The sequence below is a fragment of the Pogoniulus pusillus genome, chromosome Z, assembly GCF_015220805.1.
Source record: "Pogoniulus pusillus isolate bPogPus1 chromosome Z, bPogPus1.pri, whole genome shotgun sequence".
NCBI lineage: Eukaryota > Metazoa > Chordata > Aves > Piciformes > Lybiidae > Pogoniulus > Pogoniulus pusillus.
The window spans coordinates 48,961,496-48,988,502 of NC_087309.1; the positions used below are offsets into that span (position 1 = coordinate 48,961,496).

Genomic DNA, 27,007 nt, shown 5'->3' on the forward strand with positions numbered 1-27,007 from the left:
ATGGCCAAGTGCAAGTGCTGCACCTGAGTCAGGGCAATCCTCCATAACAGTACAGGCTGGTACAGATTGAGAACACAAACCATATCCTGGGCTGCATCAAAAGAAGCATGGCCAGCAGGCCAAAAAGTGACTCTCTGCCACTCTGCTCTGGTGAGACCTCGCCTGGAGTACTGTGTCCAGCTCTGGAATTCTCAACACAGGCAGGACATGGACCTGATGGAGCAGGTCTAGAGTAGACCCATGAAGATGATCAGAGAGTTAGAGTACCTCTCCTACAAAGACAGGCTGAGAGAGTTGGAGTTGTTCAGCCTGGAGAACAGAAGGTTCTGAGGAAACCTTAAATCATCATTTCAATACCTGAGTGGGGTCTAGGAGAAGGCTGGGGAGAGACTGTTTAAAAGAGTAGGTAGTGTCAGAAGGGACAATAGATTTAAACTAGAGCAGTGTAGATTTAGACTGGACATTAAGAAAAAGCTTTTCACAATGAGAATAGTGAAATACTGGGACAGGTTGCCAAGCGAGGTGGTGGAGGGCCCACTGCTGGAGACATTTGAGGTCAAGCTTGGCAGGGCCCTGAGCAACCTGATGTAGTTAAAGATGTCCCTGCTCAGTGCAGGGAAGTTGGACAAGGTGGCCTCCGAGGATCCCTTCTGACCTGATGCATTCTCTGATTCTATGATTCTAAACCAGAACAAACTTAGAATCATAGAATCATAGAATCAACCAGGTTGGAAGAGACCTCAAAGATCATCCAGTCCAACCTATCACCCACCTTAGACAAATAAGAAGGCCAAAGTATGAAAAGACTAGTTACAGCTACATATAGACAAGGTCACCCAAATTCTGAACAAATTAAAATATCAGTTCAACAAGCCTAGGATTCAAAGAATACCTTAACAGGACAATCTCCCTTCATGATCTCTAACAGGCATTTATTTTATTGATACTGCAGCTTAGACTTCAGACTGCTTTCTGAAGCCTCTCCCCTGACAGCACAGGAGGTTTGGAGAAATTAGCGTCAGTAGCTTCTTTCCCTCACCTGAATTGATTCTTACCTTCATCTTGGTTGCAGCATCATCCAGCGTTGTGACTTCGTGGTCTTTATGTTCTCCAAAGAGTTTGCCAATAGCAGATATTGGGCATTTGCAGTGGTAACAATATGTGTCTGCCTTCTTTATTTCTCTTTGTGGGCTCTCAACTTGAGGAATGTTTGTTGCTGACTTTTCAGGATACACCACCACAAAGCCTGAATCTTCAAGCTCAACAGGTGTTCTTTGCTCTGGCTCGTTAACTAGTTCATAACTATCACCAGCATGATCAAAAGAGTCCCTGTCTTCAAACAGCAGTTCCTCGTGTGTTAACTGGGATGATATGTCATCTTGCAAAAGCTCTTCTTGTGTGATCACATCATAGTCCATTGATTCAGTGAGATCTCCGTAAACATCAGGGTACTGCTCCTCTCTTTGCAAGTCTAGCTTCTCTATTTGCTGAGTGGCAGGGATGCAGGAAAGATTTTCCTGAGCGTATGGATCATCTTCACTGTCTTCAACAGGAGCCCTGACATATGGGATGTATCTTTCCCTTTGAGGAACAGCTGTTGTATCATGCCATTCTTCCTGGTTATGATCAGCTTCTTGATACACAGCTCCCTGGTAATCCACTGGTTGAACATATGCTTCATGACTTGATTGCTCTGGCAACTCCTCAGTAGTTTCTTCAGGTACATTTTCTTCTTCTCTTTGTTCACTGGTATCAGTTCTTGCACCTGAAGGAATTACTTTGCTTCCAAAAGGAATAGCATGCATTGGCTTACAAATTGTTGCTTGAATGTCACTGTCAACCTGGACTTTCTTTCTCTCCATAACTCTTCTTTCTGGCAGAACCTCACTTCTGGCATGTTGAGCATCATCAGACCTCTGCTTGTATTTGTCTTCTGAACTCTGAACTGAAATTCCTCCACTAAATGACTCAGACTCTTGCATGTCATCCTTCAGAGGCCCTGTGGCCTTACTTGGAATTTCATCTTTGAGAATGTACTTTTCAAAATATATTCCTGTGCCATCATCTGTGTCTGAATTTCTGCTGGGGAAAGATGCATTGGATTTACCACTTTCCTCATCAGAAGGAGTCTCATCCTTAGTCTTTTCTCCTACTGCTTCTGCATAGAGGTCCTTGTATAGGAATGACAGAGCAGGTGGTTCCTCTAGGAGCTCTGGATTAACTGCAGCAACAGTGGTAGGGAACAACAGAGATCGCTCCAGCACTCCTTCTTCTGTATCAAAGAGTGGGGTCCCTGGTGACTTCCGCTCATCTTCTACATTTGTAACCTTTTTACTGCTGCTATCAATTGATTTCTGCAGAGGTAAAGGGTTTGGGACATCTGCATAGGACTGCATTTTACTTTCTCCTTTCACAGTACCATAGAAGACTTCATCCACATCCTCAAGAAAGGAAAACTCCTCTTCCAAAGTATCTACCTCAGTGCTTTCTTTTAAAGACATGGCTTCTTCCTCAGGTTCATTGGGATCTTCTGTCACTGGAAATAATGAATGTGGTCTTTCAAAACGTGGCTTAATGGGGGATTTGTCATCAATCAACGTGTATTTCTCAAAATAATCCACCTCAGCCATACCACTACTGGAACCCAGTGCTTCATTGTCGTTGTTTTCTGGCAACGTGGGACTTTCTTGTTGCATTTCTCCAAGTTCCTCAACATCATCATTTTTAACCAAATCTTCTATGTCATGGCTTAGAGGCTTTCCTAAGACTGAACTTTCAGAAATGTTTGTGGTTGTTCCAGAAGCTAAGGCTCCGTGACCATCATCAGCTAATTTTCTATTAAATGAAATATTTGTTTCTAAGTATTCCAGTTTATCTGGCATGTGTTTACTTTCTTCTTGATCAACAGAGGAAATATATGTAGGAGCATGAATATTGAGTATTTCATAACCTTCTGAAATGATATTGAATAGATCTTTCTGCTCAGTAGTGTCTTGAGCATGCTGACTGCTTTCCACAGTGCTCACATGATCCCTTTCTTTTTTTTCTCCTCTGCCTTCCACAGTGCTTGCATGATCCCTTTCTTTCTTTTCTCCTCTGAAGTAATGTGCAGGCACTTTGGAGACTTTGTCTGCCTCTGGCTGCTGCATTGCTTCTGTTTTTGTATGGGTTCCAATGCTAGTCTTGTACTTTGGAGCTCTGACTGAACCTTCACTATCTCCTGCCTGGGATGGTAAATCATATCTTTGAGTTCTGTGACTAGTGTCTAAGGACACTTCATGGGAAATTGTACTTGACACTGAATGTGAAACACTAAACGTATGCCCCTCATTTTCTGTAGCACCATGAACTGTAAGTTCTGTGCAACGGGCTGCTTGCATTTGCTTTGATACAACATCAGAAGTTTCGTTGGGAGAAAGGTGAATTCCTTGCTTGTCTACCTCTGCAGCTCTTGCTGGACTAATCGATCGAGATTTTACCTCTTCCACCAGCCAGCTAGCTAGACCAAAAGATGGAATATCTGGATCATGCTTTTCATCAGAACTAGAGCTAACAGGCTTCATCTCCTCTGAAGAAGGGCTCCCCAGATCACCAGAATAATGCTGAGTTTTGTGTGTTGCACTTTCATAAGAAAGATCTGTTGATATGTCTCGTGGATGCTCTAAAGATACATGCTTTTGGTCTGCAGGAGATTGTTGCCTTTCACATCCTTCCTCTCGTTCAGTATGAACATCTGAAATTACATTAGATTGCTTTCCAAGCAACCCCACTACATCAGATAACGATGATGGAATACTTTGGTTTTCTTCATAAGTGGTGAAAGCAGCTGATACTGATGTTTCAGTGGCAAATGAATCTGATGATGCCACTTGCTGGTCTGCTCCAGCAGTCATGCTTGACTCTGCGGTCACCAAACTTGCCACTGTTTGCACATTGGGTTGCATTTCTTGCTCACTCTGCATAGTAGTGAATTTGGAGGGACTTCTTAGCTGGGCCAGCAAATTATTTTGATCTTGTTTCTTGTCTTGGTCTTGTGTGTGCTTTAGAGGCACACTCTCCAACTCTACTGTCTTCAGGCTTTCTGGTTTAGGTGAAGAGAGTGGAATTTTTTGCAATTCCTTTTCATCATGTGGTGGAATTATGTGGCTGCTTTCTGCTTGTGGACACCGGGGAGCAAGTGACTGTGTGCTTTGTTTTTCTTGTTCAGCAGGGGACTGTGTAGGAACCAAATCCTCAGAAACTGGCTTTGAATCAGGTGTAATCCCTTGCTGAGATGTTTTATCAGCTGAATAAAATGGAATTGAAGGCTCAGACTCCATTTTTAAAGGTACAGCTAAGTGATCTCGACTTTCTAGATGTTCTTCTTTATCTGTAGAATGTGATAAATTTGATTGTTCAGACCCTAATTCTGTAGCTCTGTGGAAGTAACGTGGAGTCTGTTCTCTCTCTCTTTCAGGTAAAATTATGTGTTCAGCCTCTAACTGTGCAGCCACAGGCAAATGTAAATTTTCTTTTGTATTTTTTTCTTCTTTTCTTGCTAAAAAGAAACCTGACTCAGCCTGAGCACTGTAAGTTAAATCTGTGTGCTTGGGGGACAGGCCTACAGACTTTGGACTTCCTTTTGGTTTTGTTTCAGAGACAGAATGTGAAAGACCCAAAGGCAAAGACATTGTCTGTTCAGTAAGAGATGAATGTGGTGGAGTTTTCTTGCTCCATGCTTCCTCAGTGGAAAAGGATAAATCTTGTTCAGTTTCCAGCTGAGCAGTTAGACGTGAAGTAGTCCCAGTGCCTTGTTTCTCCAAGTGTCCTGCTATCGGTGGGGCGATTTCATGCTTTTCTGCTTTGTCAGTAGGGCTTAATAAATGTGCTTGTTCTAACTCCAGTTGTGCAGTCCCCTGCATTTTGATCCTGCCAAAGGTATGTGATGGAGAATGTGTTTCTGGCTGCTCCATTTCCACAATGGAGTCCTTCGGTTTGCCGAAGCATTCCAAAAGCTCTGGCTGTTGTTGTACTTCTTTGCCAGGTTGTAAGTGCTCTGATTTGTCAGCTGGATAGAATAAACCCATTTCCTCCACTTCTGCTTGTTCAGTTTTATAGTATTCTTGTTGAGCAGTAGAAGATGACAAATCTGCATAGCTTGATTTCTGATCCATGGCTTCCTCTTCTAGTTGTTCAACAGGGTAAGACAGCTGTGGATGTTGCAATTCTGGTGACACCATTTCTAGTTCTTTTTTGCTAGAAGGGAACAAAGCTGAATGTTTCAGTTCAGCTTGCACAGTTTTCATTTCATCTGGTTTACCAAGGGTGTATGTTAGGTCTTGTTGCCCTAAGCCTGTAAGTGTTGCTTCTTGTGATGGAGTTTTGCAAATGGAATACGATGAACTGGGAAGTTTTTGCTCTGAGTGCTCAAACTCTGTTTGTGCTGGGATTTGCCATTCTGTTTTGCCAGTGAGATCCTCGAAGTCCTGATGCTCTTGAACAGTTTGTGGTTGCTCAGGTTTCCCAGGGCAAGATGATAAATCTGATTGTCCTAACCCAGCTTGCGTTGTTTCTTGTTGCTGTGTTTTATCAGTGGAATATGATAAGTCTGAATGCTTCAACTCTTGTTTTCCCATTTCCTGTTCCCCTTTTTTGCCCTGAAATTTCACATCTAGTGGAGCCCTCTTTGGTTGTTCTGCTGTGCCACCAGAAATTGAGAACAATGGCTGTTCCAACTTCAGGTGTACTGTTTCCTCTGGGCATAATGTAAAGCTTCCTCTCTCTTGTTTGACCCCCAGCTCTGTGCATTGTTGTAATTCGCTGACAGGAGAGGGCAAATTGGAGTGTGGTAAATTGCCCATAGCATCATCTGTATGCTTAGACTCCAGTGAGGCAGCCCATGATGGCTTTGTTCTGACAGAAAAATGCAACGAGTCATGTTCTTCCAGCTCTGGCTGTGTTGATTTATGAGGTTCAGCTGTGCCAACAGAGAATGACAAACATGCATGTTCTGATTTTGCTTGGGAGCTTTGTAGTCCTTCTGTTGTCCCCATAAAGCACTGGATCTCAGGGTGTTCTGCTTGCATTCCTCTACTTTCCCATTGCTCTTCTTTGCTGAGAGATAACAAAAAATCACCTGGATGTTCCTGCTCTGGTTGATTTTTTTCTTGTTGCTGTACTGTGCCAGTGGAGTGCAATGAATCTGCATAATCCAAATCCACTTCAGCAGTTTGCAGGTGCTGTGGTTCATCAATTGAGCATGATAAATCTGTTATTTCTGCCCCTGGTTGTATGACTTCATGGTATGTGCCAGCAGATAAATCTGAATGCTTTGATTTCATACGTGCATATGCAGTTACTTCTTCTGTCTCACTAACAGAGTAAGGTAACTCTGAATGTCCCAATTCTGGCTGTGCTTTCGCACCTCGTACGGCTTTTTTGGAGGAATGTAAGAAGCCTTGCTGCTTGTCTTCAGCAGTTTCTGCTTGTTCTGTTTTGCCAGGCCAGGAAGATGTATCTGGGTTTTCTAACACCAGTTGCATAGTTTCTTGTGTTTTATCAATGAAACTTGATAAGTCAGGTTGTTTTGGTTCTGGCTTTGCTGTTTCTCTTTGCTTTGCTTTTCCACTATGAGATGATGCACCTGGTGTTTCTAGCTTCTCTTTTGCAGCTTGTGGATGCTCTGCTCTGCTGGCAGGCTCTTCCTCATTTGGATGTCCCAAGGCTGTGTGCTCCACTCCTTGCTGCCCCACTTTGTTGGTGGAGGAAGTGAAGTCTGCTTGGCCTAGCTCCAGACTGGGAGGTGGGATTTGCTTTTCATCACAAACGTCCAATGTATCTGGCTGTTCCAACCCCTGCGCTCTAGTTTCCTGCACTTTGGTGACTGAGCATGCTAGATCAGACTGTTTGGATTTCAGATGTGCAGTTTGCAGTCCTCCCGCTTTGAAAACAGCCACATCAGTATGTCCCTGCCCTGGTTCTGCCATTTCTTCTACTGCTGCTGCTGCTGCTGCTGTGCCCAGGGAATGGGCCAAATGTGGACGTTCCACTTCTGGCTGAACTGTTTTCTGTTCTGCCTTTCCAAATGGGTAAGTTTGCTCAGTGTTGCCTTGTACACTTTGTAGCACTTCCGTGTTGTCCAGAGGTTGCACCACAACCTCTGCCTCTGATGAGGCCCTTTCATCATCTGGCCTATCAATGGAAAATGGTAAGTCTGGTTGTTCAAAGGCCTGCTGGGCATGTTTTAATTGCTCTGTTTTACTAGCAGAATATGCTAACTTTCCTTGCTCTAACTTCTGGTTTGTGGCTTGCTGCTGCTTTTCTCCCCCAACAGAAATTTTTCTGTATTTCTGATCCAGCAGTACTACTTCTTGTTGGTTTGTCTCATCAGTGGAATGTGACAAACCAGGATGCTTTATTTCCCTTGCTGCAACTTCTTGCTCGTTTGCTTTGCCAGGGGAATACGTCAAATCTCTTTGCGTGGTTGCTGGAGATGCTCTTTTTCTGGCCACTTTAGGCAACTCTTGTTGTTTAGACTCATATTTTTGATTTGTTTGTTCTTCCTGTTTATCAAAGGAAAATGACACACCTGGATGTTTTGAATCCAACGGTGAAGCTTCTTGTTGGTTTCTCTGTCCATCAGACCTAGACAAATTTGAGTAGTTAGATTCCACTTCCATATTTTCATCTTGTGCTGCTTCACCCAGGGTTTCTGGTGAACCCAAATGTTCTGGTTGCTGTTGTGTTTCTCCCATAGAGTACAAAAGTTCCGTATGTCCTGACTCCTGCTCTACAATGTCACCTGGTTGTGCTTCACCACTGTTCCCTGAAAATTCTGGTTGTTCTGTTACCAGTGGTGTGGTTTCTTCTTCCTTCAAAAGAAATGGTAAGGTTGGATGTTTCCACTTCTTTTGTTGTTCAGCTTCTTCTGAACTCATTTTCATTTCCAGTGGAGCTTCTTTTCCACTGGGAGACAAAACTGTTTGCTCCAACTCTGAATGTACTGTTTCCCCTTGCTCTGTTTTGTCAGGAAGATGTGAAAGAAATGGTTGCTCTGATTCGCATTGTATCATTTCCTCCTGCATTTCTGTACTTACATAAGATGCCTGTTCTGCATATGCTGGCTCTGTTTGCATTTCTTCTTGTCCTTCACCACTGAAAGAACGTGGCAAAGTCAGGTGCACTAACTCTGGTTGAGCTACTTCTTGCTGTGCCAAATTAACATGGTCTATGACCTGTGGCTCTTCTTCGCCCCATGTTTCTGACAAATCTGAACACTCCATTTGAACATCTTTTTGTTTGTTTGTTTCCTGCTGCTTCTGTTCTAGTTCTCTTTGTACTGTGCCTCGTTCCACTCTGCCAGAGGAATATGATGTACCTGGCTTGGCCATGTCTAGTGGTCGTGTTTCCTCTTGCTGACTACCAGCAGCGGAAGAGGAGGGAGTATACTGCTCCTGCCCCATTTGTAACACTTCCCAGGGCTTTACTCTGTCAGTTGAATGTGAGGACCCCAAATACCCTGAATCTACTTCTTCTTGCATTACTTCTTCAGTGGTAAGTGAGAAATCCCTGTTTTCCGAAGCTAGCTGTACGTTTTCACATTGCTCTGCTTCACTAGCAAAATGCAATAACTCTGGACCTTCCGAGTCTCTTTGTACAGCTTCTGGTGCTATTTCTTCCTGGGAATATGGTGAGTCTGTTTGTTCCAACTTGGATTTTAGTATTTCCTGTTGTTTGGTTTCGTCAGTGGAGTATGATGTCCTTGGCTGTTCTGCTCTCATCTGTGAGGTTGCAGATTGCTCTTCTTTTCTAGTAAAATATGACAAAACTGGATGCTCTGACTGCATCTGAGTGGTTTCTTCTTGCACACCCTTCACAGGGGAACACAGCTTATCTCCATGTTGTGAATCCTGATGTACAGGCTGTTCTCTGTTGTCACCAAAGCATGGCATAAAAGAATTTTCCAGATCTGGTGGGGCCAGCTCTTGCTGCTCTCTTTTATTTGTGGAATACGGTAAATCTGATTGTGCTGTTTCCATATACCCACTTTGCTGTCTCTCGTTTCTCCCGGTGGAACCGAATGTGTCTGTGTGTGCCAGCTGGAGTTCTGCAGTGTTTTCTTCCTCTGCTTCTATTGGACATGATAATTCTGAAGGAACTGGAGTAAGCTCTGATGTTTCTTCCTTCTCTCTTTCTTCAGAGGAATAAGGCTCTGACTGTGCCAGTTCAAAAGGAACAGATTTCTGCCTTTCTCTTTCTTCCTTAGAAAATAAAAGCTCCTGACATTCTATTTGCAGCTGTGCACTTTCCGATTCATCCACTTCTTCCCTGGATAAAGAAAACTCTGGATGACCCCTCTCCAGCTGTGCAGTCTCTGATTGAACCATTTCTTCTCTGGAATATGAGAAAGCTGGATACTCCATCTCCAGCTGTGCACTCTCCAATTCTTCTGTCTTTCCCTTGGGATAAAAACCCAGTTGCTCTTTCTCCAGTTGTAAACTCTCTGATACTTCTGTTTCTTCCATGGAATGTGAGAAGTCAGACTGCTCTGTCTCCACTTGGGCACCCTCCAATTCTTCTAATCCTTTCATGGAAAAAAGCAATTCTGGATGTTCATTCTCCAGTTGTGAGCTCCCTGATAGCTCTTTCTCTTCCATGGAATATGAGAACTCTGGCTGCTCTGTCTCCAGTTTGGTGCTCTCCAATCCCCCTTTTTCTTTTGTGGAAAAAATCAGTTCCGGATATTCTTTCTCCGGTTGTGAACTCTCCAATTCCTTTGCTTCTTCCCTAGAATATGAGAAATCTGGCTGCTCTGTCTCCAGTTGTGTGCTCTCCAATCCCCCTTTTTCTTTTGTGGAAAAAAGCAGTTCTGGATGTTCTTTCTCTGGTTGTGAACTCTCCAATTCCTCTGTTTCTTCCCTAGAATATGAGAAATCTGGCTGCTCTGTCTCCAGTTGGGTGCTCTCCAATGCTTCCATTTCTTTTCTGGTATATAAGAAATCTGGATGTTCTGTGTCTGGTTGTTCACTCTCTGGTTCCTCCATTTCTTCCCTGGAAAAAGAAAAGTCTGGGTGCTCCATTTCCAGTTGTGCACTTTCCAATTCTTCTGTCTTTCCCTTGGGAAAAAAATCCAGTTGCTCTTTCTCCAGTTGTGAACTCTCTGATACTTCTGTTTCTTCCATGGAATGTGAGAAGTCAGACTGCTCTGTCTCCAGTTGGACACCCTCCAATTCCTCTGATCCTTTCATGGAAAAAAGCAGTTCTGGATGTTCATTCTCCAGTTGTGAGCTCCCTGATAGCTCTTTCTCTTCCATGGAATATGAGAAATCTGACTGCTCTGTCTCCAGCTGGGCACTCTCCAATCCCCCTTTTTCTTTTGTGGAAAAAATCAGTTCTGGATGTTCTTTCTGCAGTTGTGAACTCTCCAATTCCTCTATTTCTTCCCTAGAATATGAGAAATCTGGCTGCTCTGTCTCCAGTTGTGTGCTCTCCAATGCCTCCATTTCTTTTCTGACATGTAAGAAATCTGGATGTTCTGTGTCTGGTTGTTCACTCTCTGGTTCCTCCATTTCTTCCCTGGAAAAAGAAAAGTCTGAATGCTCCAATTCCATCTGTACACCCTCCAATTCCTCTGTTTCATCCTTGGAAAAGGAGAAGTCTGGATGCTCTGTCTCCAGATGTGCTCTCTCTAACTGCCCAATTTCTTTGCTGGAGTATGAGAAATCTGGGTGCTCCACCTCCATTTGTGCGTTCCCTGCTTGTTTATTTTCTTCATTGGAAAGAGCAGGGTGACCCACACCTGCAGTTTTATTCATAGCTGAAGTTTTCTGAGTTTCTTCTGTTTCTGTGTGAATAGGATAGGAAATGCCAAAATATTTAGAATCTGTCTTTTCAGGGGTGGATAAATTTAGTTTCCTTCCTTGCTCCTCTGTTTCCTGAAATGAGGAGGGAAAGTCTTGTTTGGACTTTGCTTTGTTCTCTAAGTGGACATTTTGGGTTTCCTGTGGTGAGGTCTTCTGACTCTCTTCTTTTTTTGAAGAATGCAGTAGATCTGAATGCTCACTTTCTGTTGGTGCACTTGATGAGTGACGCTGAGCTTCTTGCTTCTCTGTTTCATCTACAGAATGTGGTAAAAACAGATGTTCAGACTCAGTTGGTGCAGTTTCTGATGTCTGGGAAATAGTATCCTCCCGTCTTGCTTCAGTCAGAGCAGAATATTTGGATTTAGCTGATGGGGTACTAGATAAGAAAGACTGAACAGCTGACTTCTGTGCATCACTCTTAGGACGTTCTGCTGTAGTTGCTGTAGGCAAAATTGTTTGGATACTTTCTTTATCTAATTCATTAACAAAATCTGCTGAAACAGACTGTGGTGTAGAACTGGGCTTAATTTCCTGCTCCTGTGGTTCGTTAAGATGCTCTGGTGCTGTCAGTAGGGATTCATCTGGTTTCTCATTTGAATTCTCAGCTGAGGGAATTGGCAGTTGCTTCTCTGATTTGTCATCAGACTCTAATGAAATAGAGGTTGTTTGCTCTGTTATTGACATTTTGGCCACAGGTGAATAACTTTGCTGCTTCCTGGCTTCCTCAGGAGGACAGGACTTAAGTGAATGCCCTGACACCTGGTTTGGATTCTCAGAAAGAGATAGTCTGTCTTTCTGTTCTTCATGTTGAAGAGTTGTTTCTGCACGTGAGCTTGAAAGTGTGATTGGTTTATCTTTTGTCTTAACAGGTTTAGTGTTTTCAGATGAAACAATACCTTTCTTAGCAAGCCATTTTTCAAGCGGTGACATTGGTGAAGAATAGCTTTGCTTTGCATCTGCTCTGGGTTGCCTTTGCTCTCTTCTTCTCTGTGATGGTGTTTCAAGATTTCTACTTCTTGCTTTGGGGAAAGGTTTTAGACATGTTGCTTGTGAAAGTGAATTGAACTTCTGCAGTCGCTCTTTTACTGATGTTTCAAGGAACTGTTCAGGATCTCCTGAAATCGAGCTAGTTCTCTGGGTTCTGTTTTTCTCCAATGTTTCAGGAGTTGGCTCAGTCCCTCCAAAAATTGAGTTGAACAGCTGGATTCTAGCTTGTACTGGTCCTCCAAGGATTGGCCCTACTTTTCTCAATCTGCTCTCTCTAAATATTGACCTTATAGGAGCTCGTTTTACTGGCTCTTCTGTGATGTCCTCTAGATCTTCTTTGTCTTCCAGCATTTCCTCATCTGGTTCATGCTCTTCTACCTGTTCAACATTCAACACGGAGGCCTGTACGTCTCCTAGAACCGTTCTTGGTTCTTGCCTCTGCATGCCAGAGGAGTCTCGTTTCTTACTGCCCTGACCTCCCTTCATGCTCGTCGCCACTGGTACCTTGTGCGAAGGTTTGCGCTTCCTTTTCCGAACAATCTTGCCTTCGTCCATAATAAAGAGCACTTTTCCCAGAGGAGAACCTACCGGTGAACTTTCCATGCTGTAAAGATCAGAAGCTGTACTGGTTTCTGAGGCCCAGGGTGTAGAACATCTACTCGAGCTGGTTTCCCAGGTTATCCCGCTGTCTTCGCTTTGAACTGTTACCATGGAAAAGGAAGGGTTGTTCATGATGTACTGCAGCTTGGGCCTCACGTCTTCGCTTTGGATAAGATCTTTTAAACTAAAACCAAAAGCAACCAACAAACAAACAAACAGAAAGAGAAAGAAAAAGAAAAGAGCTATAAAAACACACACAACAGATTAAATCACTGCTGTAAAAAGCTAAATCTTCGCGTTAAAGCAAAAATACTTTTCAAAGTTGTAAAAATACTGCATGTGCATGCAGTCTGAATCACAGTAGTAGGCAAAGTCATATTTCATCTGAAAAAAAAAAAGGAGGTGTTTTATTTGGTAAAGCTGCATGTTGCAAGGTTAGTTTAATGAAGGGGAGGTGTTTAAATGCTCTTGACAACGATCTGACCTCTTTTTTTTTTTTTGCCAGCGTGGGTTTGAGCTGATTCTGAGGCCACTCTCCAGCGCATGGTTATCTCACAACGTAATTTCAGCCTTGCATTAAACACTTACAAGACAACTACCAGCATTTTATAGCACCCACACTTGCTTTGCCCAAGTGTAAATGATTATACAACGCTCAGAGGGGTAGAAAAATCTATTCACCACTTTGTTACCATCTTCTCACATGTTTCATCCTCTAAGCACTACCCATTTAACAAAGTAATTTGGAATACATTCAATCATCAAAATATACTGAGCCCTTCTCAGCTGTAATAACAATGTTTTATAAAGCTAACTTTATACCTTATAATATGTAATCAGTACTCTATCAGATGCTGCAATCAAATCACTCTCAGTCTGAAAAGAAAAAAAAGAAAAGGCTGGGGAAGCTTTTGAAAGAAAGTCTTAGAAATAAGAGTCTGGAGAAAAGAAGCTGCAATTAAAAGACATTATTTTCTTTAAGAAAGTATTTTTAGGGCTGAGATAGTTATTCCAAAGTAATCACAGCAAAAGTAATCAAACACTCCGACTCAGTATTTCTTGAGTAGACAATAGCTCATTTAGAGGAATCTTATTAGTAGCTGATGGAGAGAAAGGCTGAGTATCTGCCAGCCAAGGCAGAGGCCTCAGTAGAGCAGAAGTAGTCCAGGCTCTGTCACGGCCATGGAAGGATGCAAACCTTCAGCTGTTCGATGTTATGCTTCCACTGTACAGGGAGAAGGGTGTGCCAGTTTGAAGCAGGGTAGAATGTTTTGGTGAGAAGAACTAGATTACAGGCTGTGAATGGAAAACAGTGGTGATGTCTACTTCCCCTAGAGTCTTGCTGAGGAGTATGGGAAGAAGAAATGAAGACATTAGATAACACTCTCACCATTTTTTCTCTCACTCTTGCTTGGGCTGCTGACTGAGCTGCATCTCTCTAACACACCCTTCCATTGGAACTAACCCACCTTTGCTTATTAAACCTCTGGCCAAACCTCCATTCTTCCTTGGGACTGGGGTAAAATTGAGAGGGGCAGGGGGAAGGTGCAGGGGTGGTTGAGAGCCCCTCCTGGGGACTCAGGTTTCTGGGAGGGGAGTTGTGTTCCTGTATTACCTTTTACTTTGTATATTTCTGTCTATAACTGTGTATATACTGCAAATATCTGCTTGTATATTGTGCTAGCTGTAAATAAATAGCTTCATTCATATTTCCAGAGCCGACTGAGTCCAGTCTGGGTGATTTCTAAATGGGGGGGGGGGGGCAGGGAACACCCAAACCATCACAAAGGGTCACTTCCCAGATAATTAGGATAAGCCATTTCTTCAGCAAGAGTGAAGAAATCTGGCTTCTGGCCATGGGATTGGAGGAGCAGAACACATCTGATCTACTGGCCAGCAGGGACAGGGAGGTGATCACCCTCCCTGTACTCAGCACTGGTGAGGCCACATCTCAAGTTCTGTGTGAAGGATACTGAGGTGTTGGTGTGTGTCCAGAGAAAGGCTCATGAGGCTCATGAAGGACCTGGAGCACATGGCCTACAAGGAAAGTCTGAGGGAGCTGGGGTTGTTCAGTCTATAGAGGAGGAGGCTAGGGGGAGACCTCATCGATCTCTATAACTACCTGAAGGGAGGTTGGAGCAAGGAGGGGGCCAGCCTCTGCTCCTTGGTGGCACACAACAGCTCTAGAGCTGTTGTTGTAAGCTGTACCAGAGAAGGTTCAGGATGGATATTGGGAAATAATTCTTCACCAAAAAGGTTCTCAAATATTGGAATGCTCTGCCCAAGGCAGTGGTGGAGTCATCCTCCCTGGGAGTGTTTAAGTAGTATGTGGACCTAGCACTTAGGGTCATAGATTAGTGTTCAGCTCTTCAGTGTTGGGTTGAGCATTGGACTAGATAATCTTTGAAGTCTCTTCCAACCACATGTTCTGTGACACTGCCACAGGCTGCAGCTCAGCACCACACAGGTACCAGAGATACTTGTAAGCTTCAAAGGCCTGAGGAGTTGTTTGCATTGCTCTGGAGTGTCTCAAGCAGCTGGCAGAAGGCAGAGGTCTTTGGGGAAGGAGAGGAGGAAATCCTGAGTAAAGTCATAATCTCTCCGTCAAGCAAACTCTCTGAAACATAATGGTTTTGTGAAGGGTGCTCAGCAAAACTATGCAGCACCTACTGGAAACAAAAAGTGAATCTGATACTAGCAGTGTTTGCCTTAACTTTCCATGAGTTTACTGTCCAGAGCAGAGAAGAACTGTCCTGAGCTGGTCCATGCTGAGGTCTATGCAACCTGATGCACAGTCCTTACTGATAGTTGGAAGACTCAAGTCAGCTTAGGGGACAGCAGCCTGACCAGGAAGTGTCAGGGCTTAAAGGCAGTTGTGGTGATAAAGCTGGCCTGGAGACTGTGACTAGCAGGATAGTTTGGATGAAAGCCCACAGTTCAAAACAAGTCTGATAGTGCAGTATGGAAAAAAAAATCACTTCTAAGGAAAAGAAAAAAAAATTAAAAATCAATAAATAACCCCAAAACAGCCCTCAAATATAAACCTCAGGGTGTACAGCTGATCATCTGCCCTTGTGTAGTGCTGTCTGGTAAGGTTAGCTCCATAACATAAAATTTACAGGCTGAAAGGACAAACAAGCAAATCTGTACCAACTTTGCTGCTATGTTTTTCTCTGCCATTTTTTATGTTCCCAGCTGTGGGAGCTGTTGTGTTTAGTTATGCTGTGAGGTCTGTCCATCTGTGCTACACAACCACCAGCACAGAGGAGCACAGACAACACATCAGCTTTCTAAAATCCTTCAGAGCTGCCCTTCAGCCTCCTCACATCAGATCTTGTTCCTCCCACAATAATCAAACTTTGTTAATCCTCGCTGTGTGTCACTAGTGGTGTGCCCCAGGGATCAGTGCTGGGCCCAGCCCTGTTCAACATCTTTATTGATGATCTGGACAAGGGGATTGAGTCCAGCATCAGTAAGTTTGCAGATGACACCAAGCTAGGAGCAGGTGTTGATCTGCTGGAGGGTAGGAGAGCCCTGCAGAGGGACCTGGACAGGCTGGATGGGTGGGCAGAGGCCAATGGGATGAGATTTAACAAGGCCAAGGGCAGGGTTCTGCACTTTGGCCACAACAACCCCAAGCAGCACTACAGGCTGGGGACAGAGTGGCTGGAGAGCAGCCAGGAGGAAAGGGACCTGGGGGGTACTGATAGAGAGTAGGCTGAAGATGAGGCAGCAGTGTGCCCAGGTGGCCAAGAGAGCCAATGGCATCCTGGCCTGCATCAGGAACAGTGTGGCCAGTAGGACAAGGGAGGTTATTCTTCCTCTGTACTCAGCACTGGGCAGGCCACACCTTGAGTCCTGTGTCCAGTTCTGGGCCCCTCAATTCAAGAGAGATGTTGAGGTGCTGGAACATGTTCAGAGAAGGGCAATGAAGCTGGTGAGGGGCCTGGAACATAAACCCTGTGGTTAGAGGCTGAGGGAGCTGGGGTTGTTTAGCCTGGAGAAGAGGAGGCTCAGGGGTGACCTCACTGCTGTCTAGAACTACCTGAAGGGAGGCTGTAGCCAGGTGGGGGTTGGCCTCTTCTGCCAGGCAACCAGCAACAGAACAAGGGGACACAGTCTCAAGTTGTGCTGGGGGAAGTATAGGCTGGATGTTAGGAGGAAGTTCTTCACAGAGAGAATGATTGGCATTGGAATGGGCTGCCCAGGGAGGTGGTGGAGTCATCATCCCTGCAGGTGTTGAAAAAAAGCCTGGATGAGGCACTTAGTGCCATGGTCTAGTTGACTGGCTAGGGCTGGGTGCTAGGTTGGACTGGATGATCTTGGAGGTCTCTTCCAACCTGGTCTGGTCTATTCTATTCTATTCTATTCTATTCTATTCTATTCTATTCTATTCTATTCTATTCTATTCTATTCTATTCTATTCCCTCACATGATGAAAATAACTGAGATGGATTGACCAAGATGTCAAACCCCGGTGGTGGCTTACACTGAAAGCCATTCCCTGAAAGCTCTTACTTCAGTTCTGCAGGCACAGTGCAAGGTCTGTGGAAACTGGTACTGGCCACCCTGCCCTTCCAGTTGAAGCAACAGCTCCATTTTTCTGCGTTTGTGTTTTAGCCCTGTGTGTTCCTGTAGTTCCTGCCCTGCTTTCCCTACATCAATCAGTATGCTCTGCAAGGTCCCTGCCTATTGCTCTGCAGTTCCTAGGGCTATAACTCATCCATCTCTCTCACCAGGGTAAGAGAATTAGGAGCTACAGGAAGTCACTATTTTTAATTCAATCTTTCACTTGTTAACTCACTGCTAACTTCCTTTATTGCTACTGATGCTACTTCTGGCAATAAGGTGGCTCAAGTATCTTTCCAAATTCAAAAGAAAGCAAGAGGACAGCTACTTGCTCCTCTGCAAAGCTGATTTTGATTAAGACAAAACAAGGAGCCAGGACCTGGGCCCATCTCATGTATTTTGTTCCATTCCCAAGGCTTGCAAATGTCTAGGGAGGGACATAACCTACTGTTGTGCTGGTCTCTTTTCCAGACACCAGGTTCCCAGATGGCCAGATGGCATTGCTTGTTGCAGCTTCAGATGCTGCCTGAGAAATCACTCTTACCTCCGTGTCCCTGAATGTGCTTGCATTCAGGAGTGCATGTGAGCACAGTACATGTCATGAACAAACACTGGTCTGGATGGGACACTTCCCTTACATGGTGATTTAATCACTTTCTTGATGCCTAATGGGGAGCCTTCCTGAAACCTAGGCATTGGTTTAGATCCAAACTGCAAGGCAGACCTTTGTCAAGGATCAACTCAATACTGTCTAAAAGTCTGAAGAGGAACAAAACATGCAGTGTCCAGCTGCAGCTGCTGTCAGGGGCCAGGGTGCACAGTGGGTTTGTCAGATACACTGCTTCCTGTGCTGATGCCCTCACCTCGGTGTTTCACCTTGTTTGGCTGCTCCTGGTGCCCTTTCACTCAAGCCTTTCACTCCCACCATCTTGCCTTCCTCATGAATATGGCTGCAGCCAGCAGCAGGCAAATGGCCCTCCCAGCCCCTTCCACTCAGGTCGAAGGCAGGTACTACTTCATCTAGGAAACTAAAGCCACACACCCATGTCCCACATCTTTCTCTACTTGGAGGAGGATATGGCAAACAAGTTTTCCTTAAGAAGACAAATACTCAGCACTCCCCTTCCTACTCCTTCTCTCTGATTATTCCATTGGCTATCAATCTACTTCTTCGCACTCCTGGATGCTGCAGCATCCCCCCACTGTGACAGGCAGCTTGCCTTCTCTGCTCAACTTAATCCTTCACACCTTCCATGAATCATTCCAAGCTAAACTTGGTTGTAAAGGTTTTACACCTCTGGTCTTCTGCTGGAAGGACCACTTACTTTTTTTTTTTTTTTTAATTATTATTTTTTTAACTTAAAACTTAATTCTAGAACTCCAGGACTTCCTTCCCATTTACTGGTCTTAAGTCACCATTGAATGGACAGATGAGTGCCACACTCATTTCAGGTACATGCACTACCTGAAAAAAACACACAAATGGGCTGCAGAGACATTTTTTTTAGTGGAAATCCTGCACACAGACACATCCAGCAATCTACAACGAAGGAAATCAGCCAAGAATAGCCCAACAGACAGAAGTGTGTCAGAGAAGCTCAGCCCTGGGGCAGTCTTTTTGCAGTGCTGCCTAGAGAAAGGAAAGAAGTAATGGGCATAAAAATGAACATAGGAAGTTCCATCTAAACATCAGGAGGAACTTCTTTATGGTGAGGGTGGCAGAGCACTGGAACAGGCTGTCTGGAGAGGTGGTGGAGTCTCTATCTCTGAAGACTTTTAAAACCTGCCTTGATGTCATTTTGTGCAATCTGCTCTAGCTGAACCTGCTCTGGTGGGGCAATAGGACTCTAGAGTTTACTTCCAATCCCTTTAATTCTGTGATTCTGTAGTTGTTAAGGGATACAGATATTAGAGCTGGTATGTAAATCAGTTAACTAGTAATAGCTAGACTTAACTCTGAAAGTAACCAACACAAATACTAAAAGCTATTAACTACACACTACATTTAGCCACAAGACATTGTCAAGACATGTGTTTCCCTGTTTAGATGACTACTTCTGAACTAGAAACAAAACACACATGCCCTGATCCACCTGTCTCAGATTGTAGACAACCTAAAGGCAAGAAAAACTGCACAACTTCTCTGAAGGTCTATGGGTTACTTATGCTGGCAAGAATATGACACCTTACCCCAGTTCTATAATAGGTTCTGACAGTGTTAGCCTTGTTACTTTTGCATAAAAAAAAACCCTGCTAAGGAAACCAAATGACTTAAACATTGCATTAAAAAGGGTGATAAGATGTGAGCCCCACATTTTTCTGCCTTTTTTTTCCCCCCTGTGCATGTATCATATTCCTAGGACATGTCATAAGCTCTGCTGAAAGTTTTGTGATTTTTTTCCACGGTGTGTGGAAGTGGAATGTGCTGGTCAAGGCTCAGGTTTGGCGTCCCAGGCACTTGCTGTCCATCTTGCTGCATGACTCTTGTAAAGCAAGCATGAGGGTACTGAGCGTGCTTGAAAGGTGGAAACAGGAGTAAATGGGGATTTTCCAACTGACTGGTACATTGCACAGCCAGGTGCTGTTCTACAACATGCAGAGGAGGAAGACAAAAGCAGTAGAGAGCTTGGGGTTGCTAAAAACAAACCGATGACAGCAGGGTCCAGGACAGGCTGCCTTCAGCCAAGTTTGCTTATTGGTTACACCTCCCTTATGCTACGTTTGCAAAACACACACACACAAAAATCTGTTCTGCTACAGTGGTTTGAAAGCCTGTTTGTCAACAAATAATTAGCTTGCAGCCTGAGTAAGTATGTCCCAGAGGTTCAGGCTGGCTGTTCTTGCTTAGCCAGAGCCATGAGTTCTGCCAAGGCACTTGGCACAGGAGAAGGCCTTAAGGTCAGTCACTAGGCTGACATTGGCAACAACAAAATTTAAGCAGTTAAAGGGTCCATTTTATTTAACTTTACGAAGCTGTGGCTGAGCCCCTGGTGCAGTTACCATATCTGTGCCAACTTCAGAATTGTGTATCTCCTTTATCCTAATCAAAATAATCAAATTGATTTAGATATACTCAGTTACTACCAAGCACAGCCATTAAAATCGTCTCCAGTAGGCTCCGACCTCTCTAATTACAAAAAGACAGCTAAAAATAGAGACAAACTCTGCAGTACTTGTTATAACTGAGAGCTGAAGGAAACAGTTTAAGTGACTTAATTAATTGGTAAGCTGCAGTGCCCAGGTTTGCATTGTGAAGGCTTCCAGATAGAAGCAAGACCCAGCTGCGGGGAGCTTCCAACAGGCACCCATGGAGAAGCCGTCCGCCTAGCACAAGCAGTAAACAACTGCAAGGCTGAATGGATTTCCAGCACTTTAAAGGAAAGGTTAGCCATTCCCACTTGTATTTTGCAATTTGAGCTTTATTACCAATCCCTTAAATTGCAGATTCCTCTAAAAAGTACCTAATCATTTGAGTTTTATCTGTCTGCAGTGAGCAGCTCCACTCCAGCTACTTCAGCTGGTTTTCTGTCAGGGTTGCACACATGTGCAGGCAGTGTTTACCAGCATATAATCTCTCTCTCTCTCTCCAGCATGGGACTGAAAAGTTAACACCTCTCTTGGAAGAAAAGCAGCACTACACACTGGAAGCCTTCCCCCACATCTTTGGAAAACTGGCTATTTCCTCTGCAAGACTCTTCTACATCCTGGCTACATTTCGCTGTTTGATTTTCATTCCCACAGCACTAGTGGTAGGTTAAGCCACTCAGGGCTCCACCACCTCTCTTCCAGCATCCTTTCTTCTCAGCAATGTCAGAAAGCGCTTTGCGTCACGAGAAAGCCAGAGTGGTTCGCGAACGCACAACAACTCCACGGCACTGAAGCATTAAGGAACTGTGTGACCCAAATTACTTAAAACACTTATTTCTAGAAATACATGAAATTGTCAGCACTGAAGTGTTTGATTCTTCCTACAGTATCCACTCAAGCCAAATAGGCTTTGCTCAAGGCAGGGAAGAAATCTTGCAACCCATGATGGCTGGGTGATCCTCAGAGCTCAGGGTCTGTTTTTTAAACCAGCAGTGCTGGCAGGGTTGGAGGAGTGCATCCATAAGGATCAGGTTGCTGACGCCTCTGCATCCTGCGTAGGACCAGGACCACGTGCTCGGCACCTGGCCACTGTCTCACTTGTTATTTTCCTGAGGTTGGAGGGCAGTGTTAGAACTACAAACTGTTTCTACGTGAAAGCTGTTAAGAAAATAAAACGAAAACACCAAACACCACCACCCCCCAACCCAAAGTGACAAAATATTCCTCACTCCACCCCAAAAATCAGCCACGTAAATTGTGACTGGCAAGTAGCAAGCACGTACAAGTTTTTCCTTTTTGGGGGAAAAAGGGACTGAAATGGGAGGGGCAAGAGGGAAAGGAAAAAGGGCCATAAAACGGGACAAGTTTCAATGTGCTGTAGTAACCTTTGACCGTTCTCTCCCTGAGGAGCAAATCTGCAGAGCATTTAAGAACGATATGTCATGAAGAGTCAGCCAGAAAGGGAGAACCAGAGCAAGATGCCACTTGAGCTGGCATGCCAGAGGATCTTTAAATAGAAAAGCTCTCAGGGAACTCAGGGCAGGCACTGACTGCACAAAACCTAATCACAGTCATACCCATTTGAAAACCCCATCACATTAACGGCCCCTCCCTCCCTGCTTCTATCTGTGGCAGCTGGGGAACAGAAGGGGTAAAGGCACTAAAACAAGTCCTGGGCCCCCCTGGCATTCCCCTGAGCTGTGCTTTGGGTTGGAGCTGCCATCTCCCAAGGAGATTTTGTGTCCCTTGAGGGAGACAGTACCTATTAGTCAGTTCCTCTGCTTCTTCTGGGCCCACAGCTGCTTCCTCTTCCTCCTCTTCTTCCTCCTCCTCCTCTTCTTCTTCTTCCTCTTCTTCATCCTCTATGAAGGACGAGGTCTCAGATGCTCTATCACACTCAGCACTGTGGTACCCCTCCATGTCCTTCCCAGTTCAGGCTCTCACCGGTGATTTTTACCTCCGACCCTGTCCTCCCCAGGGTTGCCTGAAGCAACTGTCATCCCCAGCAGCTCTCACTTCTCCTGACTCAGGGCAGTCTTTAAATAGAAGGCAGCAAAGTTACGGCACCGAGTCACTGCTGGTCCTACCCTGCGTCCTAGCACCAATCGGGTGGCAGGACACAGAGCAAAATCAGGCTCGCCCCCTTCACCTGCCCACCACTGCCGCCGAAGTCTTTTCACAGCAGAGATGTGGCAGCCAGGTGGTGGCTGGGAGGAAGGGATTCAGACCTTCCCAAGCCACCTCTAGCAAATCTGGTGTGATAGAGTTTGGGGGCACCAAGAAAAAAGGCATCTAGCATGTTAAAAATCAAGTTCCATCCCTGAGCACATCCAGAATGCCTCAAGCTTGAACTGACAAATACAATTACTAGTGACAGGCCTAGGACACACACCTTTAATAATTAATACCATTCTCTAAGAGTTATTAGATGCACTGCAGTTTTTAATAACATACAGAGAATAGGGTTCTGCACCTGGGCTGGAACAGTCCTCGCTGTCAATACAGGCACTATCAATAGAGGGAAAGGACTCAGCTTGGGCTGATGGACAAGAAGCTGGACATGAGCAGATAGTGTGCACCTGCAGCCCAAAAGGCAAATCACATCCTGGGCTGCACCAAAAAATGTGTGGCCAGCAGATCCAGAGAGGTGATTCTGCCACTTTCCTTTGCTCTGGTGAGACCTCACCTGGAGTATTGTGAGAACCCTCAATATAGGATGGACATGGATCTAATGGAGTAGATCCAGAGAAAGGCCATGAAAATGATCAGGGGGTTGGAGCACCTCTGCTACAAAGGCTGAGGGAGCTATGGTTGTTCAGCCTGGAAAAGAGAAGGCTCTGGGGAGACCTAATAGCAGCTTTCCAGTACCTGAAGGGAGACTGCAGGAAGGATGAAGATTGTTTACAAAGGCCTGCAGTGACAGGACAAGGGGAACGTCATCAAACTAGAGAAGACCAGATTTAGATTGGATGTTAGAAGCAAGTGCTTTACCATGAGGTTAGTGGAACACTGAAACCGATTGCCCAGGGAGGGTGGCTGGGGCCCCATCCCTGGAGATATTCAGAGTGAGGCTCAACAGGGCTCTGGCCAGCCTGATCTGGTTAAGGATGCTCCTGCTGACTGCAGGGGGAGCTGGATTAGATGACCTTTGCAGGTTGCTTCCAACCCAGACCATTCTATGATTCTGTAATATATCACAAAATGTGAGGGGTCAGAAGAGACCTCAAAAAGATCACCTGTCACACCCCCACCAGTGAGGGATGACCTAGAGTAGGTCACACAGGAACACAGCCAGGAAGGCTTGAAAGCCTCCACAACCTCTCTGGGCAGCCTGTTCCTTACAGAGAAGAACCTCCTGGCTCCATCCTCCTGGTGCTTGCCCTTCACATATGTATAAAACATTAGTGATGTTAACTCCCCAGTTTCCTCTTCTCCAAACTAGGGGGATGCAGCTCCCACAGCCTTCCCACCGAAGGCAGATGTTCTATTCTCTTGGTTATCTTTGTGGCCCTGCACTGGACTCTTTCAAGCAGTTCCCTGTCCTTGTTATCTGAACCCCCAGATTTGTTGACATGTCACAAGATCACAAGACCTATAAAATTTCCTCTTTGAATGGACCTGAACCAATTTTAATTTAAAACAAAAGGCAAACTATGTTACCATGTAGCGTTTTGGTTAAACCATATTTACCCTTTATTGTTCTCCATATCACAAGAAATGCAGTGCTCTTCACAGACAAAATGGAAATATTTCCAGTGTGTACTAGACTAAGTAGCAACTCTTTAAAAAAATAATTTTTATAAAAGGGAGAAACTCTAACCAAAAACTTGTCAACTATGTCAGATATAAAACAGGATATACACATTGAAACTATTTTCCCCCTTTTCTTTTCCTTCCAATACATTGCTGGTTGTAAATCATGCAGCCAACTCTTCCTTGTGTTGTAAGCACAGAAAAAAATAAGCATGTATTTCTGTTTACAAGCCTTCTCTGCAATGCTACGTTAAAATTCTGCTGACCTATTCATCTGAAGTAAAATATTTTCTCAGCTTTTATCTGTATCCACTGTTATCTGCTTCCTTGACCTATCCTGAGGTACACAATTTACAAGGTCAGAACATCATTTTCTGGAGAAACATACTTGAAACATGTATTAATTTAAATTCCCATTTTATCAAGACCAGAATGTACACAGCATAATGAAGTTCAAGGAAGAGGGCTTCTCATTCCATATACATGAAAAGACAAGAGCGTTACCATCTCAGAGAAACTGAACAAGTTTTGATTCAGTCTTCAGCACAGCAAAAGAAGGTGACTAGCCTTTTGCCTGAAAACCCTAGAATTATTTCCAGACCTAGTGTCCTCTCTTCCACCCCTGTCATAACTTAATCTGACCAGAAAATTTACCAAGACAGGGTATTCTTTCACACTCCTTCTTACAGGCATCTTACTCCGTAAGCAATCAGTATGGGAAAGATTCGTATCGGAATACACAAGAATTAGAGAATACAAGACAAGTACCTAACAAAATCATACACCACAAATTGCAAGTGAGATAAACAAAACCAAGCACAGATCATTAAATCAAGAGTGACATTAAAGATGGACTTAAGCTTATTGCCAAATATGCTACAATTTGAGTCCAGTAAATTCAAGCTTCCTAGTAAATTATTTGGGACAGTATTTGCAAACGCTAACTTCAAGTCCTCTACAAAATCATCTTATGTCTTTTTACTGTGGCTGTCCATTTCTCCCAAATAACCCTGCTGCTCTTCAATCTGAGTCTTAAAATTGGGTTATATTGAATTATTTGTAAAAGGTTTCTTGAAAATAAGCTCTCACACTGTCAGAACACCTTAAGGTACAGAAAGTACACTTACACAACCATGTTTTAGAAGTGAGACACAACAGCTGGATTAAAAGGCTTGTTTCACAGCATACATCTTATGCCAGTTCTGCCACTACAGCAACTGAATGAGATCTCCTGTAAACATTGTCACATCTGAGCATAGCAATTAAAAGCACTGCCAGAGGACGAGAGAGCTCCTAAAATCCTGCATGAGACTCTACTAATTTCTGACATTTACATAATGTGACAAATGGCTAATGCCAAAATTAGCAGTCAAAACTAGTCCTAACATCACAGAATCACAGAGCTTTAGAGGTTGAAAGGGACCTCTGGAGATCATTGATTCCAGCCCCCCTGCCAAGGTAGAATCCCCTAGGGTAGTCCGCACAGGAATGTATCCAGATGGGATTTGAAAGTCTCCAGAGAAGGAGAGTCCACAACCTCTCTGGGCAGCCTGTTCCAGTGCTCAGTCACCATCACTATAAAAGTTTCTCCTCATGCTGAGGTGAAACTTTCTATGTTCAAGTTTTTACCATTGGTCCTTGTCTTACAAACAGAGTTGAACTGTTTTTATTTCAAAGTAGTAAGAATGTCTCAAATTTAGCATCTTGTGGACACGCTGAAACCTTCATCAGCCACGAAAAAGGCCTTAACAAATATCTCCTAGAAAAGACTACTTCTGCTGGGGTATACACAAAGGAATGGATGTGTGAAGGTGTTTATAGTGAGAAGAAGGGAAAACCACATGTTAACACCAAGTAAGATTTATGGTAAGCATTCATGGACTTCTCATCTGGATACCTGCCCAGAGCAGACGAAAATGCAGGTCATTAAAACTCCAAACAACTTCAGGCTATGTGGAACTGAATCCAGAGTTAAAGTTCAGCTCCTCACTATCACCAAAGCACTGCTTTTGTGGTCTTTTATCTGAAGACGCCACCATTCAATAAATACTACGTTCAGCCACAGAAAGTGGTGCTGCTTGTCACTTTCTTCTGGCAAGGAAAACATTTGGTGAAACGTGAAAAATTATTTGAAAACAATATACAACCACCACTGCCACTTTGTATACTCTCACCAGATTATCCACTAGCTTCTTTCACTGGAAGTAAACCAATTTACACCATCTTGAGCCTTGCTTAGATAACACAGTAAGTTACCAGGAAGTTTTCTGTTGCTAGAGAGGAAGTGACAGACAGGCCTGTTGCTAAACAATCTGTAAAAATTACCAAACAGACTTGTTAGTTCTGATTATAAATATAGTCTATCGAAAGAACATAAACTTGAGGGGGAAAAAAAAAAGCCAGGGCAAACAATTCTTGTGAAAGACACAGGCCATTGTGGTTACAGACCCCGGCTCATATTAAAAAGATCATGGGAATGATGAATCAGTTTTTAAGAGCTGCACAGAAGTACCACAGTTTTAAGTATCTCTTAAAATATTCAAGAAGAAAGCTTCAAACATAAAGCAGTAGTTTAAAGAATGAGGTATGCTGACACGTAAAGTGATGTTACATTTTCTACACAAAGGTAGTCCACACCTTTTACAAAGAGGAAAAGCCCTTCCATTTCCCTCCAGATCCACCTAGGTGTTTGTAGATCACCTTTGAGTCCAGATATCATTTTGTAATAAAGACTTGTGCCTTCAGTTTATATCAAGCAGGTGAAAGCGACTTGGACTACTGAGATCAAGCTCACCATCTTTAAGAAAAGAGGCAGTAAAGGAAAACATACACCTGAGAGAACATAGCAGTGAATTTGCAAGTCAGATTAAAATTGAGAGACTGTTTAAATTGCAGAAGGACAATGTTTTAAGAAGCAACCCAAAATCTTACATATAAAAGAACACAACAAAGTGTGTAGTAAATAACCCCACAGCAAGCAAATAACTTACAGCTCCTAGAACTTCTCAGTTGTAAAACTTGAAATAAAGTAGAACTTACAAGTTTGCACAAGAAGAGGTGCTGCTTGTTATTTCACACATTTGTAAGGGTTTACATAATCTCATTAGAGACATCAATAGATGAAACTTTTACCTGTACACAGTTGCCATACAGAACACCCATCTCCAAGT

The 27,007-nt window shown here is 43.9% G+C and overlaps 1 protein-coding gene across 1 annotated transcript in view; it reads right to left on the reverse strand.

The window, feature by feature from the left end:
• The window catches only part of CMYA5 (cardiomyopathy associated 5), a 61,248-nt gene extending 39,244 nt beyond the window's left edge, over positions 1–22,004 (reverse strand). Inside the window, exons 1-4 of the mRNA XM_064176328.1 lie at positions 21,847–22,004; positions 10,202–12,612; positions 9,743–10,081; positions 1,056–9,367 (exon numbers count right to left, since the gene is read on the reverse strand). Coding sequence (XP_064032398.1) covers positions 1,056–9,367; positions 9,743–10,081; positions 10,202–12,612; positions 21,847–22,004 — 11,220 coding nt within the window. The remainder of the gene's footprint in view (positions 1–1,055; positions 9,368–9,742; positions 10,082–10,201; positions 12,613–21,846) is intronic.
• Between the last annotated feature and the right edge of the window lie 5,003 nt (positions 22,005–27,007).